Here is a 20,346-nt window from a genome sequence, read left to right as displayed (position 1 = left end):
AAAATCATGTTTAACAAATCTGGTTCGCTATTTTGATAGGGTCACTCACGAGTTGGATTTAGGGAATAATTTCGATATTGTTTATTTAGATTTCAGCAAAGCTTTTGACTCAGTCCCACATGAGCGGTTGCTTTATAAGCTGGAACAGGTTGGAATCACTGGGAAAATCCTTCGATGGACAGCAGGATGGCTTCAGGGCAGGAGGCAGCGGGTTGTGATAAATGGCTATTCCTCAGATTGGGTTGATGTAAGAAGTGGGGTTCCCCAAGGATCAGTATTAGGACCAATGTTGTTTTTAATTTTCATAAACGACATCGATGAAGGGATAAAGGGTGTGATGTTTAAATTTGCAGATGATGTTAAAACTGGTAGAGTAGTCAATGATCACTGTCAAGCTGAGATTCTTCAGAGAGACCTAGATACACTTCAGGAATGGTCAGAAAAATGGCAGCTATGCTTTAATCCAACAAAGTGTAAGGTATTACACCTGAAAAACAGTAATCCCAAAATAACTTATTCACTTGTTGGAGTTCAACTAAACCCAGTACTGGAGGAAAGGGACTTGGGTGTTACGATACGGTCAGACATGAAATTCTCTGAGCATTATCTATCGAACTTTTGCAAGTAGAGATAGGGACGTGATAATCCCATTATATAAGGCTTATGTTAGACCACACTTGGAATACTGTGTTCAAGTATGGAGACCGCACCTAAAGAAAGACATCGAGCTTCTTGAAAGAGTGCAAATATGGGTAACTCGCCTGGTGAGATTGGCAAAAGGGCGTTCTTATGAAGAAATACTTCGAATATGTGGGTTGCAGAGTTTGGAAACGAGACATCTTAGAGGAGATTTGATTGAGGTGTTTAAGGCTCTGAGAGGCATCAGTAAAATGAATGAGGATGAAATTTTAAAGATTATAAATGATGCTAGAATTAGGGGACATAAATTCAGGTTATAGGGGGAAATGTTTAGATTGGACTGGAGGAAGTTTTATTTTAGCCAGCAAGTTATAAATTACTGGAATAAGTTTCCTACATGGGTAGTAGAGGCTGACAGTTTGGGGAAATTCAAAGGTCATCTGGATAGTATCTTCGGGTCAGCATAGGATGATAGGTTTCATTTCCTTTTCTTTTATTAATTATTATTATTTTATTTTATTTTTTTTTTTATCATTGTTTTATTCGGGTTTTTTTTTTTTTTTTTTTTTTTTTGGATGGTGCAGCCTAAGCCATAGGCTTTCTTGCACCATGCGGCCATTACTAATACTAACACTAAATACTTAATTCTTAAAAATAAAGCATTAAAATTTAATTTAATTACTTAATCATTAATTAAAATTTAACTCGGTATTCAAGGACAAGTTGTGATCTTGAATACTAGTATGTTAAATTTATTCAGATTCATCCATCCATCCTCTTTTTGCTAAGTTCACCTGGCAGTAGTGGAACCCCACCATTTGCAGCAAAGACAGTGGTAGCTAACCTAACAGGTGCCTATTTTCTTTTTAATTTCTGGAAAATATTTTTTCAATTCTGCTTGAACAATGATGTCTGCATTTCATCTTTTCTTAATGGATGCAGTACTTACTATATATAAGTTTTAATAAAAAAATTTTGGCTAAACTCCATTATTTGGGTACCACTTGTCTTCGTGCAGTGGGCATGATTATACAACGGAGTGATTGTACAGTTGAGTTCTGTGATTTGGTGATTATTATGAAGCCATTTTCTTTCTGTTTGTTTTGTGTCGTTGAGGAGGGGGTGCTTAGCTTAGGTAGGGTGTTTATCTCCCCAACCCGCTGTTTTAAAACGGAAAATGAGTTCCCGATTTAAAAACAGCGGAAAGTGGAGGAAAAACACCCTAGGCATATCAATCTAGAAGGATGGTGGGTGGGTGGAGCAAGCAGTGAGCAGCACCTGCCAATCACTGCTTTGTTCCTGTCCATTTGTCAATATATGGACTAGTATCCAAGATCTGGAGTTTTACCAAAATTTTAAATTTGAAAATGCACTATGCTGTTGCACCAAAAGAATGTTTTAGACATAAAACAGAAACATCCATCCCTTAGCCAAAAAAGAATGAATGAAACAAAAATATTAATTCTGTATTTGAGTATTTTAAAATATTCATATACAAAATTAGTTACAATGCTGAAAAAGTCTTCCTAAGCTGCATAGTTATACACCTCGTCCTTTATTTCATGTCCCTTCAGAGAAGTCACATGTATTATAAACTTACTGTTTGGAAGATATGAATATCACAGACATAAAATATACCTGTAATACTTTCAAGATGGGCTTGACAGTATTCCACGTAGCACCTCTCATATCCACCACAACAGAAAAACCCAATTCCTTTGCTTCTTCACTGCAACAAATGGAACATTTCATTAAAAAAATAAAGTGAAAATTTAAACTAGATTCTCACAATTTTTCTTTCCTTGAAAGAAATCGATATATCTACAACATAAATACAATCATAACATTTAAACATAAAAAACTGAAAACATTTCTTCAAGAGAATTCTTAAACTAGCAGAATAAAAATCAACAGCTGAACATAATAAATATACTGTACCCCTCCAAGTTCAGCCTAATTAAGTAGTATTAAGCAGGTGAAGAATTCTAGTAGTAGTATAGCATTATAAAAAGGTGACAGCAGGTAATTCTGCCCTTAATTATTTAAATAACACATTTTCTTTGTGTATGATATCCATCAAAAAATGGGAAATTGAACACTTTATACATCATAACTGATATTTTAACAAGTTTGTTAACATACAAAGTGTGTTACTTAACAAATAGTAATAATTCATGATTTATAGCAAAAAAAAAGAAGAGAGTGCATGTAAATTATAAAATTCCATGATAATTCATCCACTGGGAGTTGTTGAGTTATCATGTGCAGACAAACAGATAAAGAAATAATAACTGTTAGAGTTCTACTGGTCAATTTAAATGAAATTTTGGATGACAACGATTTTTCTAACAGGCCCAAATATAAAATTTCATGAAATCCATCCACAAGAGACAAGCTAATACATGCTGATGGACAGACATAGCAAAGACAATAGGCACATTATGCATGTACTATCATGCCTAATCTATTAAGAATACATTACAAACCCTATTAGACGTCCTTGTTCACATTTTTTTTTTTTTTTTTTTTATGAAAACCCCAAACACGAAAGGTATCAAAACCTATAGTACTTAGTACCGTGCATGGGTTGAAGGAGAAGTATGGAGAGAGGGGGATGCCGGAAACTTTGCTCTAGAGACTAAATATGGGTTTCACCACTTCAAGCCTCCAATAAGCAAAGTAATGGTATTTCACCGGTTGATGAACGTCATCTACCACCTACAATGCACAATAACTGAAAATATGGATTACAATTTATCATTCTCATACTGAAATTTCATCACATAATATACTACGGTCTATGCATTCTCAAAGGATATAAGAAAATCTGTTACTCACTGTAACCATTATAGAAATCATATAAATTTTCAAAAATAATAATGAAGTGAAATATATGAAAGTTATCAATTACATATATTATGGGACGCTTGAAACTAAACTTTCCCCATTATCAAACTCATGCTCAAGATATGACTGGTCAATTTGTTTATAATCAAACTCCAAGATGTATGTCTCTAACATTTGCTCTAAATCATGACAGAAAGCTTAATTGTCAATCAACCTATACAACACTCATATAAACTTGAAAAGCATTTTTTTGCTTCATTCTTAGAATTTGCTGCACACACTATCCAATTGTAAGTGATGTCACTTACTGCATATTCTATATCTGATGAAACTAACTCTATTCAGTCATTCTGAAGTTAAAAATTTGTATTATAATTCTTGAAACAACAATGCCATAAACTTTACATTGAGGGCAACTTTATTAGATATGATATACCTATTAACAAGTAGGTCTCCGTTATTAGTCCTCAGCACAGCCTGGATTCATTGTGGCATGAAGTGTTAAAAGACACAGGGATGCTGGTCTGTGTTGGCGCAATTGCTTCCTACAGTTGTTGTAAATTGGATGGTTTTAAATCTATACCCCAAAGGAGCTTTTCCACCTCATCTCACAGATGCTCGATTGGCAACTACTGCAGTAGGGTTGGCGCCTCCGTAGCTAGGTGGGCAGGAGCAGCAGTGCGTAGCACACACTTCTTGATTAGACCGGGGTTCAAGCCCATGACCACCAAATACGGAGGATGCGGAAAGGTCAGGGAATGACCACCGCATATCCCTGGAGCAATATGGCCTTAGTTGCTAATGCTTCTAAAAACCAAATTACAACAACTGCAGTAGGCAGAATTCACTCTCATGTGCCTGGAACCATTCCTATACAATTTTTGTCCTTGCGACATATCACATTATTCTGTTGGAGGGAACCCATATGCAAATGGATCCAATGTGGCTATGAAGGAATGCACCTGGTCAGAAATAATTTTCAGATGTGTGCTATCCAAATGTTACTCCACTGGTATCAAGGGGCTCAACTTGCATCACAAAAATTCTCCCCACACCATTACATTTCTACAACCAGACTGTGCTGTTGATACCTAGCAAGGCGTCTCCGTAGCCAGGTGGGAAGGAGCAGCAGTGCATAGCACACGCTTCTTGATTAGACCGGGGTTCGAGCCCATCACCACCAAATACAGAGGATGCGGAAAGGTCAGGGAATGACCACCGCATATCCCGGAGCAATATGGCCTTAGTTGCTAATGCTCCTAAAAACCAAATAACAAACAAACAACGATACCTAGCAGGAATGGGTCATGAATTCATGCTGTTTTTGGCATATTCTAGTCCTCTCATCAATATGAAACAGAAACACAACTGAGAATAATTAGAGACTATTTCCAGGCAACGTGTTTTCAATCGTTCCTTGCTGTGCTGTGCTGTGATGTGATGTGATGTGATGGATATCAAAAGAAAGATTGACAAATAAAAAATAAATAAATAAATACTCTTGCAGTTATAACCAAAAAAAAAAAAAAAAAAAAAAGTTGATGGGTCTGAAGTTTCCAATAACCAACATAAACTTACAGGTTTCAATTTATTTGTCTTTCAAGTTTTCATTGCACTGTACATGTTAAAAGCATGATGATCACAGTTAAACAATGCAAGTCAAACAACAAATGACAAAAATGGATTTTACACTATTGGAGAGTGAAAATTAGAAAATCATTTCTTTTTCTTTTGTCTTCATGTCAATAGAAGAGTTCATTTTCAGTTCAGTAACAGGCATATATTTCAATTTTTCAAGGGCAAGCCCATAATGTAAATAGATTTCACACTTAACTGCTAAACTAATAAATATGAGGAAGCATTAGGAGCTTAATGCTATATAAGAGTAGTGTTTGGGTTCCAGAGCCTACTGTAACCATACCGTGTTTCTTGCTGACAACAGTGGAACCCAGTTCAGTCATCAGTGTGATACCCCATCCATGAAATGTCTCGTTAATTGCCACTGCTGTATTGGGTTGTTATATAACTGACTGCAACCTTTCTGTTACTCTGCAAAGTCTTGATGGCTTCTTGCATCAATGAACTGTTTCTAACCACAGAATCAGTATTGGCTGGATGTTATTTGGTTAAAAAATCAATCTCAATACACCTAAGATATAGGCACATGTGGAGGACTTTAATTTTCCCATATCCAATATATTTTGAACATGGTATGGCAGTTTGCACATCTGGCATTGACTACCATGTCACGTTCAGTCACTTAAATCTTTTGTTGCCTATTGTCACACCGAGCTACATACAAAGCATTCCTATGTATCTAATGAAATTGGCAAGTGGTTCAGGAGTACCTATGGATCAAGAGCCAATCTTTCAATTCTGCTAAGTAGATGTTTTATTACTTAAAATTTATTGAATTTGTTGTATTTGTAATGCAGTTATTATTTATATTTATTTAACAAAGCAGATGAACAATTTTCTTACTTGGCCTCCGAAATCGCAGTCATGGCCACTCAAACAAAAGATATACAGAATTTGAAATGTACTCCACCATATTCTGAATTTGGATATAGAATATGGGGAGTACAACAGGTACAGAAAGGATAGATAGGCCAGAATGGGGGGGGGGCTATGATCTTGATAATAAAATCACATAGGCTAAGTGCATTCAGTTGGTGGACAATGCCCATGTTAGCATTAGCATATGATGAAAGAGACCGGGGTTCAAGCCCCTGACTGCTGAATACGGTCGATCTGCCAACCCGCACTGGACCAGCGTGGCAGATTATGGTCCATTCCCCTCAGCATGAACTGTTGAGGAGACTTCCATCCTGCAGTGGGTTGATAATGGCTGCACTTTACTTTTTACTTTATGATGAAAGAACCCAAGCTTGTGAGAGCATCTGCCAAACAAACAAAAAAAAACACCCACTTCCCATTCACTCCAAAACTTTGTCTAGCTCTTCCTTGAATTTATTTAAGCTATCAACTTCCACAACAATAGATAGAAGTTTGTTCCAGCAATCAACCACTCACTGGCTAAAGGCAAATTTCTGTACATGTATTTGCAACTGTCTTTCCTCAATTTGCATTTATGCTTCCTTCAAGTGCGTAATCTGAGCAAGAGGAAGAAAATCCCATCAGTACTGAATTTGGTCAAACTGTTCAAAGCCTCACAAGCGCCTAGTCTCCAGACGCTGCAAGTTGCAGAACTTAAGCTTTCTTGGTAAAGGCACCCCTCTGTTCCCCTCATCAATCTCATTGCTCTTCTCTGTGCTCATTCCAGCAGCTCTACATCCTTCCTAAAATCAGGCCACATCTTGTATGACTCAAGGTGTGGCCTGACCATTGCCTTATACAAAGGGGTAATTACCTCCTTATCCCTGCTGGCAAAGTTCCTCTATATCACTGACAACACACAATGAGCTGCTCTGGCAGCCTGTCTGCAGTGCTCTGAAAACTTCATATCTGACTGCACAATTAACTCTACGTCTTTTTCATTCTCCATTACCCTGAATGAATGCTAGATCAGTTTGGTGTAATACAGGCACTAGAAAAACAAAAATTAGGGTGGGATTATGTTATAAGCCAAATGTCTGTGATGTGTATGATGCAGAAATACATAAGCAACTAGAGAGCCAGTAAATCAGAATATCTTATAATCGAGCACTTTAATTTTCCAAATATTGATTGGAAATTGTGGAGACTGATCATTCACACAGTATATACATCCTTAAATGCATTCTCACCAACATGTTGGAGGCAACAAGGAAAAGCAATACTCCTGATCTGATTATCAGTAGTGACTCTCCATGCATTAAGAGCCTACAGATAAAAGACACATTAGGTGGCATGATCACAGTTCACTCGTGTGGGATTTATGTAAAGATGTAACTACTGTCAAGAGATTTACAATAGTTATAGGTAAGGGATTTTTTTTTTTCATAGAGGTGATTACATTGGTCATAGACAAGTTTTAAATTCTTTTCACTGGAACCAACTGATAATGTTACCAACTGCAAATCATTTAGAGAAGAAATTGTAGAAGCTACCAGACTTTTTTATAGCAACTAAGAGATATTGTTCAAGGCTTAGACCTAAACGGATGTCAGATAAACAGATAAGATTTGTGGCAGAGAAGAAGAAGACTGTATGGGTGATTTGATTTTGAAATCAAGTCACAAAGGGAGATAAGGCAAGCTAAGGCAGATTATGAGAAGTCTTTGCCTAGGGATGCCAAGAATATTAGCAAAGAGCACTCTGTTTGGGTTAACTAACACAAAGATGAAAAGGAATGAACCACTTGGGCCACTAGATATGAATGGTATAACTCAACAATCCTGTTCTGGTTTGCTGAAAAACTGAATAATTTTTTTCATGCATGAAAAGTGTTTACAAATGGGCACACCACAAGTATACCAACTTATAACTGGCAGGCTGAATGATTTTGTGATATGTGAAAGGAAAGTCAAAGAGAAATTGTTGAGGGTAAAAGAAAATAAGGTATGGGGGCTCATGGAATCGATCTAATTATATTAAAAACAGCAGCAGAAGTAAGTAAACCTTAATTAAGCCATAATTATGAGAGAATCCTTGGATTCAGAAGAGATTCCGATGGATTAGAGATGCACAAATGTCTCCCCTATTAATAAAGGGGAATCAATGGGAGAAGTGCACAATCATCTGTAAGCTTGATTTGGTTCCAGGGAAAATAAAGGAGTCAGTGACCAAAGAAATAATACAAGAACACTTTGACAAGAATGCAGTTATACAGCAATCACAATGTGAATTTCTTAAGGAAAGATCTTTTTTTGATAATCTGATTGGATATTGGATACTACTACAACACAGTAACAAAGGAACTAGATACAAAAAATAATTTTGATATTGTATACCTAGATTTCAGCAAAGCTTTTGATACTGTTCCAGATTAAAGACTGCTGTACAAAATGGAGCAGTGTGTTCGAGACATTTTACCGCTATAAACAAAAGAGATGACCGAGTGGCAGAAGGCAGTTATTAATGGACACTGCTTTTCTTGAACTAATGTTATTAGTATAGTCCCACAGGGTTACGAGCCAGACCCCTTAATTTTTCAATATTTATTAATGATACTGATGAGACAATAAATATTAATGTTTATTGTTTACAGTTTGCAGATGATAGAAAAGTTGTCAGGGTGGTTAATGACAGAAATCAGGATAGGTTGCACCAAGACCTAAAAAATTAGCCAGATGGGCTGAGAAGTGGCAAATGAAGTTTAATATTGAAAAACAAAAAAGGTACTACAGTAATCCCAGGATAACATGCCAATTTAGTGGTACCACACTGAGGGTAGTGGGGAAAAAAAAAAAAAAAGACCTGGGGTAATGTACAGTTTATCATGAAGTTTTATGAGCAGTGTAGACAAGCTGCCAGGACAGCTATTGTAGTTCTCTCAATACATACAGGAATTTTGCCCAGCAGGGACAAGGAGGTGTTGTCCCATTGCATAATGCAATGGTTAGGCTGTACCTTGAGTACTGCATACAAATCTAGATGCCTTTTTAGGAAAAAATGTGGATCTGTTGGAATGGGTGCAGAGAAGAGCAACAAAATTAATTAGGGGCACAAGAAGGTACACTCTTACTATAAAATACTTCATTTCTGAAAATTATGGGATCTGGAAACTAGAAACCTGTAAGGGGACCTGATCGAAGGCTTTAAACGCATAAAGTACTGAATACAAACTATACAAAGTTTTGGACTGCATACAAATCTAGATGCCTTGTTTTAGGAAAAATTTGGATCTGTTGTTAATTAGGGGCACAAAAGAGTACTCTTACTATAAAAGACTTCATTTTACTGGAAACTAGAAACCTGTAAGAGGACCTGATCGAAATGTTTAAGGCTTTAAATGGATAAAGTAAACTAAATGGCAGCATCATTACTCTTTCTCAGTGATACAAATAACAGGGCATAAATTTAAACTGAAAGTGTATTTGCAGGATAGATGTGCAAAAGTCTGCTTTCAATCAGAGAGTGACTGACTGTTGGAACAAACTTTCACTTGGTGTTATGGAGGTGGGTAGTTTGAATATATTTACGGAAGAACTAGACAAATTATTAGAGGGGATGGACAGATAAGGTGGGCAATTTTCCCCCTTCTTTGGCTGATGCTATAGAAGCTTGCTTCACTGCATCAGATGGCAACTTAGTATATGTGTATCAACATATTGTGTATTGCATCAATTTCTAAAACAATTAAGGATAATTAATTTTCAGAACTGAGAATAGTTTCAAGTAAAACTAATAGTTGTTAATATCACCATTATTAAGACTTTTGTTATTCCAGGCTAGCTATATCAAAATTTTCATGTTTATTAGAATATGTGAATATGCAACAGGAAACTAAATTCTTAAAAGAAGTTATATATCTAAATATTAGTGAAGAATACCATGGTATACTAGCTAAGTATGTCAATAGCCTTCTTAAATCTTCTGTCTTCAACCTTTCTGGTCGAGTCCTTGCTGGAAATGTTAAAACAGGACCGCCTCTTTTATCTCGACCCCCTAAGCAGCAAAATTAATAATCATTACTATTAAAATTTTGTCACAAACTGTATTGTTCTGAATTAAACCTGCAAAGTACTTTTATTGATAAATTTATTTTAGTATAAAATACGTTGCTCAAGAGAGCCATGAAATATCATGACATTGATTACAGCAGTCATTCACTTGATAATTTAAAAATAAATTGCAAAAATATTTCCTTTTTGTTTCACAAACGTGAATTAATCAATTAAATAAAATTTAAAAAAAAAAAAAAGTTTTCCTTTTATCCATTTTGTGGTAAAACTGTTAGATGATTAAAAAAATTGTCCATTTTCAAATCAGAATAGCAAACAAAGGGAAAAGAACAGATTAAAACAGAAAACTACATTCTACAAGTTAAATAGTCACAGCTCACCTGAAAGAATGGCCATTTTCTCCTGCAGTAAGGGCACCATATCTCCAGCTTTAAAGCCATCAAACCTCCACTGGCCTAAAATTTTAAATATTAATCAAAACAGGTTAAAAAAAAGAAGTCTAATTTCATTATAAAATTACTTATTCTTGAATGTAAAGTAAAACTTAAGATCAAAACAATGCTATCACTTATTCTCTCATCAATGTTACTGGATCCGCACTGCTTTCCATTCAGACTGCAATCCAAATGCAGTTGTCATGCAACTATCTGCATTAGACTTTAATGTATCAACTCAAAGAGGAACAAGAATAATCAATTCTGTAATTATTCCTGTTTCTTGTTCAGTCCTTTTACAAGGACTGAACAAGATGGAGCAGAAAGAGAGAGTAAATTAATCACTAATGTTCTCTAATTCTCTTCTTAAAGGAAATTGTAGTACATCTGAAAATAGCATCACATTTTGTGATAAGTTTAGAATTGGAAAAAAAAAAGCATCAGGATTGTGTCATCTGAACACTAAAAAAAATTAATTATTCAAGGGGCATAGTCTATTTGGAGCATAAACATTGTACAAAAATGTACAATTTAAACGATATTCTTATGGAATAAAGATGGGATGATAAGTATTCCATAAAGAACAAAGTAGTTCTATGAATTCATTGTTAATGAGTGTATCAAAAAAGTTATAAAATATGTGTGTTACTGCATTCCTGCTTTGACTACTTGGTCATTCTGTTTACATACCAGAAAGGCCACATAGGATCAGTTTACACAATGCAAAATAAATGAATATTACCACATTTAGCAGTCACATGAGCTGCTAAATCCTATATATCAATAACAGAACCCCAGGAGCTGTCTGCCCTGCTCAGAGATTGCCATATCTTACTGCCCAATTACCTCCAGATCATTTTCATTCTCCATTGTCCTGAGTGTGGTATCATACAGCTGATACGTTAATCTGGGATTGCCACTTCTCAGCCCATTTGACTAATTTGTCTAGAACTTGTTGCTTTAGCATGCCTGATTATGTGGTTATCATATCATTATCTCAATTATGTCACATTTATTAAGCAGAGGAAGGTGAATGATCCATATTTGGCACTTCTTGTTTGTATCTCTCGAATTAAATGTGGCACATGCTGCATCAAACAATTCAGACCGACTCATCTGTGTTTTGTAAATTCCATATCTGATTGTAGCAATAGTAGTACTTCTCCTCCACATTTGATTATTCTCGAATTTTTAAAATTATTTAAAAATTCTTGGCCTAGCCATGTTTCAATAATAGCAGTTAAGTTTGGAGTGACGTGAGCAGTGGGAAAGGGAAAATGAGAGTAGGAGTGTTATAGACCTAATGACTCTGATGAATACAATGAACAATTGTGTAGAGAAATAGAGTAGGCCAGTAAATCAGAATGTCTTGTAATGGGGGATTTTAACTTTCCGGATAGTGACTGCAACTTGTGAATTGGTCACTCGCACACTAGTAAGACTTTTGTGGATTTATTGGAGAATTGTTTTCTACAGTAATATGTTCGAGGGGCAACCAGAGGGAGTAATGCTCTTGATTGAATTATCAGCAATGATTCTTCATGCATTCAGAATTTACAGATAAAGGAACCACTGGGTGACAGTGATCACAGTGTACTGATGTGGGATTTACTTAAAGATGTAACTACCATCAAGGGAACGGGAAGGGTTTCTGCTTTTGTAAAAGTGACTACAGTGATCTCAGACAGTTTTTAAATTCTATACAGCGGGATCAACAGATGATGTTAAAAACAGCGAATTCTAAATGGGGAGCCTTCAAGGAATAACCCTTGGAAGCCACTATGTTTTTCATACCAACTAAGAAGTACTGTTCAAAATTTAGACCTAAATGGATGTCAGATAAACTAATGAGACTTGTGGCAGAGAAGAAAAATACATGGGGTGCATATAATTTATAAGGTGGCACAGAAGCCTATGGTAGATATAAGTTAGTCTGTAATCAAGGCACAAAGGAAGTTAGGCAAGCGGAGGTTGATGACAAGAGATCCTTGGCAAAGGATGCAAAGAAAAACAACAAAAACATCTTAACTTAAGTAAAATCTAGAAGGAAGGGGAGTGAATCAGATTGGTCCACTTGATTGATGGTTAAACTGTTGATGATGTTGCTCAGATAGCTGGCAAACTGAACGAGTATTTTGCATCTACATTCACACACGAGGAATTCTGTAAGGAAAGGGAGGACAGAAGTTTACTAAACTCTTAACAGGCAGCTAACTGATTTTGTAATAACAAAGAGCAAAGTGGGGGAGATATTGTTGAAGTTCAACATAAGGAAGGCACCTGGGGTGGATGGGATCTATTCAGTTATATTAAAGGACGCAGCAAAGGAAGTAAGCTGGCCTTTAGCCACCAGCCCTTACCATGATTATGAAGGCATCCTTGGACTCAGGGAAGGTCCCCCGTGGACTGGATATGTGCAAATGTATTCCCAATTCACAAAGGGAGGTTGAAAGGTGACACAAATAATTATAGACTGGTTAGTTTAACTTCCATTCCGTGAGAAAATAATGGAATCACTGGATAAAGAAGCATTGCAGGATCATCTAGAAAATACTAGTTATAGTTCAGATACAGCATGGGTTTGTTAAGAGAAGGTCTTGTCTGACCAATTTGATTATATACTATGATGCGAGGTGCCTCCTTAGCCAGGTGGGAATGAGCAACAGTGCGTAGCACACGTTTCTTGATTAGACCGGGGTTCGAGCCCGTCACCACCAAATACGGAGGATGCGGAAAGGTCAGGGAATGATCACCGCATATTCCCGGAGCAATATGGCCTTAGTTGCTAATGCTCCTAAAAACCAAAACAACAATGATGTGATCACAAAGGAACTGAATGCAAAAAATAATTTTAATATCATATACTTGGATTTCAGGAAAGCTTTTGATACCATTGCACATGGCACATGCTGTACAAATTGGAGCAGTATGGCATTAAGGGCAAGTTGCTACAATGGATAAAGGGATGGTTGAGTGGGAGATGACAGAGAGTAGTAATAAATGGAAACTGCTCTTCATGGATTAATGTTATTAGTGAAATTCCCCAGGGTTCGGTGCTGGGCCTATTGTTGTTTTATTATATATCAATGATATTGATGAAGACATATCAGGCTAAATATCCAAGTTGACAGATGATACAAAGGTTGGCAGGGTTGTTAATGACAGTAAAGACAGTATGTTACTGCAACAGAATCTAGAAAAGTTACGCAGATGGGCTGAGAAGTAGAAACTGAAGTTTAACATTGACAAATGCAAGAGAAACATACCAACTGTGCAGTACTACACTTAGGGAAGTGGAGATTGAAAAAGAGAAGGGAGTAATTGCGCAGTCAAATATGAAGTTCACTGAGCAGTGCAGACGGGAGCTGCCAGGGCAGGTCATGGAGTCTTGTCAGTGATATATATAGGAATTTTGCTAGCAGGGATAAGGAGGTGATTATTCTTTTGTATAAGGCAATGGTCAGGCCACACCTTGAGTACTGTGTACAGGTCTGGAGGCCTGATATTAGGAAGGATGTAGAGTTGCTAGAACGAGTACAAAGAAGGGCAACAAGGTTCGTGAGAAGAACAAAGGGGTGGTCGTACCAAGAAAGGCTTAAATTCAGGCACCTGTGAGGTGATCTGATTGAGGTGTATAAGGCCTTCAATGCTTTGAGCAGGTTATGAACCTGAGAGGGCATAGATTCAAATTGGGATAAAACAATTGCAGAATAGATGTGTGGAAGTTTGCCTTTAGCCAGCGTGTAGTTGATTGCTGGAACAGACTTCCATCTGTTGTTGTGGAAGTTGATAGCTTAAATAAATTTAAGGCTGAACTAGACAAACATTTGGAGTGACTGGATGGGTGAAATGGGAAAGTTTTTTTTTTTTTTTTTTTTTTGGCTGATGCCGTATAAGCTTGCATTCTTGCATCATATACCTCAACTAATGCTAATAAGCACAGAAATCTTTGCTGCTTTTCTTTGCATTCTTTGCCAGAGACTTCTCATAATCTGCCTTAGCTTGCTTAAACTTCTTTGCCACTTTAGCATTAGCAGTGGCATATGATGCAAGAAAGCAAGCTTATGCAGCATCAGCCAAAAAAAAACTTCCCATTTCACCTATCCATTCACTCCAAAGATTTGTCCAGTACTTCCTTTAATTTATTTAAGCTATCAACTTCCACTATGACAGGTGGAACACTGTTCCAGAAATCAACCACTCACTAGCTAAAGGCAAATTTCTGTACATCTATTCTGTAACTCTCTTTCTTCCTTTGAATTTATGCCCCTCAAGTTCGTAATCTGAGCAAGAGGAAGAATCCTATCAGAATTGAGCCTTCTCAACCCATTCAAGGCACTATACACCTCTATCATCTCGCAAGTGACCAGTCTCCAGATGCTGCAATTTGCAGAACTAAAGCCTTTCTTGGTAAGAGCACCCCCCCCTTCTTTGTTCTTCTCACCAATCTCGTTGCCCATCTCTGTACTCGTTCCAGCAGCTCTACATCCTTCCTAAAACGAGTCCTCCAAACCTGGGTGTGGCCTGACCCTTGCCTTATACAAAGGGATAATCATCTCTTTATCCCTGCTAGTAAAATTGCTGTATATCATTGACAAGACTCCATGAGCTGCTCAGGCAGCCTGTCTGCACTGCTCAGAATACTTCATATCGAACTTCATAATTAGCCCAAGTCTTTTTTATTCTACAGTACCCTGTGTGAAATACCGCACAGTTGGTATATTAATCTGGGGTTACTGCTACCCATAAGCAGTACATTGAATTTGCCAGTGTTAAACTTCATTACTTCTTAGCCCATCTACGTAACTTTTTTAGATCCTGTTGTAGGAGCATGCTGTTATTAACAAGCCTGCCAACCATTGTATCATTTGAAAACTCGGATATTAAGTCTTATATACCTTAATTAATATCATTAATAATTATAGAAAACAACAATGGGCCAAACACTGAACACCAGGGTTCAGAGTTGGGCACATTGTTGTCCATTGAGTACCACTCTTCCATGGTTACCACTCACCTTACCCTTTCGTAAGGGTGACTATGGTGGTTACCATTACAAAAGCAAAAGCCTTTCCGTTTGATAATAGTTATGTCTTTAATTAAATTCCACACTAATACACTGTGATCACTACCACCCAGTGGGTGTTTTACCTGCAGATTCTTAATATGTGAAAAATCACTGCTGATAACCAGATCAAGAGTATTGCTTTCTCTTGTTGCCTCTTTAACAAGCTGCTGTAGACAGCAGTGATCAAGAAATCGACAAAAGTCTTGCTTGCATGTCAGTGACCAATTCACAAATTCCAGTCAAAATCCGGAAAGTTAAAATCCCCCATTATAAAGCACTGTGATTTACTGATATGCTCTACTTCTTTGTATAGCTGTTTGGTATACTCATCACAGTCATTAGCCTATAACACACTCCTACTCTCAATTTTGTTTTTCCAGTGCTTATGTAACACCAGTCTGGCTTAACATCATTCTCACATTCAACGTTGCTTATGTCTTAGTAACACAATGTCTCTGCTATCCCTACAATGTCTGCACTTGATGACTTAATCAGTACTTAAAATTCATCAAATTTATTTACAATGCTCCTTGCATTACTGTACATGCAAGTATACATGCACATGTTCTAATTCTTAGTTACCTTAACACAATCCATGTATTTACTTGTTCCATGATGACCCATAACAGGGCTTGAAATCCCCAACGCCTTACTTTCCTGGCTGCTGCATGTTCCAACAGAAGCAGTGCAAGTATCACTTTTACCTCTGCCTGCTGCTCTAGTTAATCTATTAGTCTTTGTATCTCTTCCACTAGCAGTTTTCCAATCAACCTCTCACTGCCTCGATAGTGTCAGAAAATATTCTTGCACCCCTTCTATTTAATTGCCCCCTCCCCGTAAAAACAGTGTCTCCTGTTAGCATGCACACAGACCATGCTCAGAAAAATTCTATCCCATGAGCCTTGCACATTCTGTCCAGTGCCCAATTGATTGGCAAGGCTATCAACATTCACTCCCTTCTATCATGTCTGGGCAGAATTGCAGACACTTTCAAATTCAATCCTACCTCTCAACTTTTCCCCAACATTGCCCTGTACTTGGTAAGTCCTCTGATCTCCTACTCTCCGTATCATTACTGCCATAGCGTACAACAATATCACCTTTTGTTCCCTTAAAGATGATATCTGCTCTCCAATGTCATCTACTTTTGCCCTGGTCCTATTCCACCTATCCATCTTGCACAACATATTTCCTGGATCCCTGGATGCTATTCCTGTTCTCAATACCTATGCTATTTAGAGATTGCACTCTATTTAAATTTTCTACTACTGAGAACCCACACATTCTATAAAGTTTTAAAAATGAACATAATGATCGTTCATGTTTCAGAAAAAAGAAGAAATGGCAATTTAATTTTAAAGAAATTTAATGATTTATATCTTGTCATTATTTAAGCTTGCGCCATTAAATTTATTTCCTCCCACGGAGGGTAAAAAATACTGTCTCATTTTAAAACAGGCCTTATATCATAATAACGCAATTTTGTGCAATATGTGTTTACATGTGGGTACATAGGTAATTACATAATTCCCTAATTACCACATCATTCATAGCGCGGAAAGCAAGTAAAGAACCATTAAAATACAATAATAATTATTTCATTAACTTCCACCCACAGCCTTCTTGAGTCATTTTCATAATATAATCACGTAGCAGTTACATACTACTCTTTGACTGTAATGAAGGGCGAGTGTGACAAAGGATATTCATAAAAAAAAAAAAAAAAAACACCGTGGCGTAAGGTAAAGTAAAGATAATGAACCAATATATATCTAGAAAAATATACTATTAAAGAAATTAATCGGTCTCTCTTCTATACTGAAGGGGAAAAAATCCGCTGTCAACACAGCTTTGTTGATACACAGAACAAGCCATTCCATTTAATTAAAAGTGGCAAAGGCAACTGACCTTCGTCGTTTCAAACAGTTTCCATGACAACGAGCGCAAAATGCCACAGAACTGCAATCCAAAAACAGCAGCTAGAGCACGTGCCAAGGCTGATGACTGTGTCAAACAACGAAATGGTGATCCCTCTACCTCTTGCTGCTACATTTCTATGTAAAAGTAACAGTTAACAAAGCTTAAATAAATTGCACTCTACACGGAAGACCCATTTAAATGCTAGCCTTTATTTTTATTTTTTTTACATCTGTTTACAATTTTCCTCCATTTAAATGCTAACCTTTATTTTTATTTTATTTACATCTGTTTACAATTTTCCTAAGTACTATAGAAACTGAAACTTTAGAAGATTGATTCACTACGAAATAATTAGTCAGTCTCTTTAAAAATTTATTTATTACAGAGGAAACAGATTCTTGATTAATCCCTAGATTCATCCTTCAGTTTGTTGTCTTAGTCCAGTGTTTTGCAACAATTTTTCCGCAGCGGAACACTTTTGCGAACTCAGTTTTCTTTTTTCGCAGAACACCAATATATAATTAAAAAAAAAAAAAAAAAAACACAGTACTATTGTAGAAAAATAACTTTAAAAAATCAAGAACAAAACATCTGCGGAACCCTTCAGATAACTCTAGGCAACCCTGGGGTACTACGAAACATATTTTGAACCCACGGTTTACATCGATTATCTTACACACAAAGCCATCGGAAATTTAAAAAAATAATAATAAAAAAAATACAGACTGCATACTATGAAACCCTAAGAAGCCCAAAAATTCTAGTTTAAAAAAAAATTAACCATTAGCTAACGTACTTTTTACTCGTTTAAAAGAAGGGATTGCGTCTCGTGTGTTAAGCGACAAGGCAGCTAAAGTCACGAGGCATCGGTATAATGTCTGGAATTTCGGTGTTATTTATTTAAAATAAATAACGCTGTATCCTTTCCGTGAATGGACTATTGATCTATTAGACCAGGTGGCAATTTATTTCAACAGTTAAAAATACATTGGCTAATACAGAATTTATATATATATATCTAGTCTACCATCCTTCCTTAATTTAAATGCAGGTCCGCCTGTGAAAAAAACAGCTTTTAACACCATTATTTAATTTACTCTAGCCCAGTGGCACACAAACTGTGGTCAGCACAGCCTAGAGAGTTTGTATTCGATGCGAAATGGGAAAAAACGAACAAGAAAAATTCATGTCGGACTGCACAATTAATCCTAATTTGATGCTTCTCAAATAAGAAGATAATCTGGCTTATATTTTTATTGGGAAATGCAAAACGTTTCATTTCCCAATACTACACGTTGCTATTTAGCATTAGCATTAGCATTAGTAGAGGCATATGATGCAAGAAAGCAAGCTTATTCAGCATCAGCCAAAAAAAAAAAAAAAAAAAAACCCTCTCCCATTTCACCCCATCGTTCGTTCGAAATACCTGTCCAGTTGAGCTTTAAATTTGTTTAGGCTATCAACTTCAACAACAATTGATGGAAGTCGGTTCCACCAACCAACCACCCGCTGGCCAAAGGCAAATTTCCGCACATCTATCCGACATCCGTCCTTCCTCAATTTGAATTTATGCCCTCTGAGGTGATTATTCTGAGAAAGATGAAGAATCCCATTGGCATTGAGCATGCTCAAACCATTCAAAGCCTTATACACCTCTATCAGATCACCTCGCCGGTGCCTAGTCTCCAGACTCTGTAATTTGCAAAACTTAAGCCTTTCTTCGTAAGAGCAACCCTTTGTTCCATTTACTAATCTTGTTGCCCTTCTCTGTACCCGTTCCAGCAGCTCTACATCCTTCTTGAAATGAGGCCTCCAGACCTGTATACAGTACTCAAGATGTGGCCTAACCATTGCCTTATACAAGGGAATAATCACCTCCCTATCCCTGCTAGAAAAATTCCTGTATATCATTGACAAGACACCATGAGCTACTCTTGCAGCTCGTCTGCACTGCTCAGAGAACTTCATATCTGCCTGCACAATTACCCCCAGGTCCTTTTCATTCTCCACCACTGTCAGTGTAGTACCGCAGAGTTGATACATTGCTCTGGGGTTACTGTTACCCATATGTAGTACTTTACATTTGTCAATGTTAAACTTCATTTGCCACCTCTCAGCCCATCTGTTCAACCTTTCCAGATCCTGTTGCAGCAGCATAGCGTCAGTAGTGTCCTTAACGACCCTGCCAACCTTTGTATCATCTGCAAACTTAGACATTAAACTTGATATCCCATCATCAATATCATTCATAAACACCGAAAACAACAATGGACCCAAAACTGAACCTTGAGGAACTCCACTAATAACATTAGTCCACGTTGAGCAGTGTCCATTGATTACCACTCTCTGTCTTCTGCCACTCAACCATCCCCTTATCCATAGCAGCAATTTGCCTCCAATGCCACACTGCTCCAATTTGTGCAGCAGTCTTCCATGTGCAACAGTATCAAAAGCCTTTCTAAGATCCAAATATATAATATCAAAGTTATTCCCTGCATCCAGTTCTTTTGTGACTACATCATAGTATCCAATCAAATTGGTCAGGCAAGACCTGCCCTTAACAAAACCATGCTGCGTCTGAGCTATAACTGAATTCTTGTCTAGATGATCCTGCAGTGCTTCTTTAACCAGTGCCTCCATTAATTTACCTGGAACAGAAGTTAAACTAACAGGTCTATAATTACTTGTGTCAGCCTTTGATCCTCCTTTGTGAATTGGGGTTACATTTGCACATCTCCAGTCTATGGGTACCTCCCCTGAGTCCAAAGAAGCTCTCATAATTATGGCTAGGGGTTTGCATACTTCCTTTGCTGCCTCCTTTAATATAACTGGATAGATCCCATCCACCCCAGGTACCTTTTTTATGTTCATC

General features: G+C 37.0%; 1 protein-coding gene across 3 annotated transcripts in view; it reads right to left on the bottom strand.

Annotated features, from left to right (window-relative positions):
* Positions 1–20,346, bottom strand: part of trio (trio Rho guanine nucleotide exchange factor) — a 996,553-nt gene that overhangs the window by 871,612 nt on the left and 104,595 nt on the right. For all 3 annotated transcript variants that reach the window (XM_090387950.1, XM_090387951.1, XM_090387952.1), the window contains exons 2-4: positions 10,433–10,507; positions 9,921–10,035; positions 2,278–2,368 (exon numbers count right to left, since the gene is read on the bottom strand). In XM_090387950.1, coding sequence (XP_090244076.1) covers positions 2,278–2,368; positions 9,921–10,035; positions 10,433–10,507 — 281 coding nt within the window. The remainder of the gene's footprint in view (positions 1–2,277; positions 2,369–9,920; positions 10,036–10,432; positions 10,508–20,346) is intronic.

The sequence above is a fragment of the Mastigoproctus giganteus genome, chromosome 13 (genome assembly GCF_048544385.1).
Source record: "Mastigoproctus giganteus isolate SK-2022 chromosome 13, ASM4854438v1, whole genome shotgun sequence".
Taxonomy (NCBI): domain Eukaryota; kingdom Metazoa; phylum Arthropoda; class Arachnida; order Uropygi; family Thelyphonidae; genus Mastigoproctus; species Mastigoproctus giganteus.
This window is presented reverse-complemented; position numbering and strand designations above follow the sequence as displayed.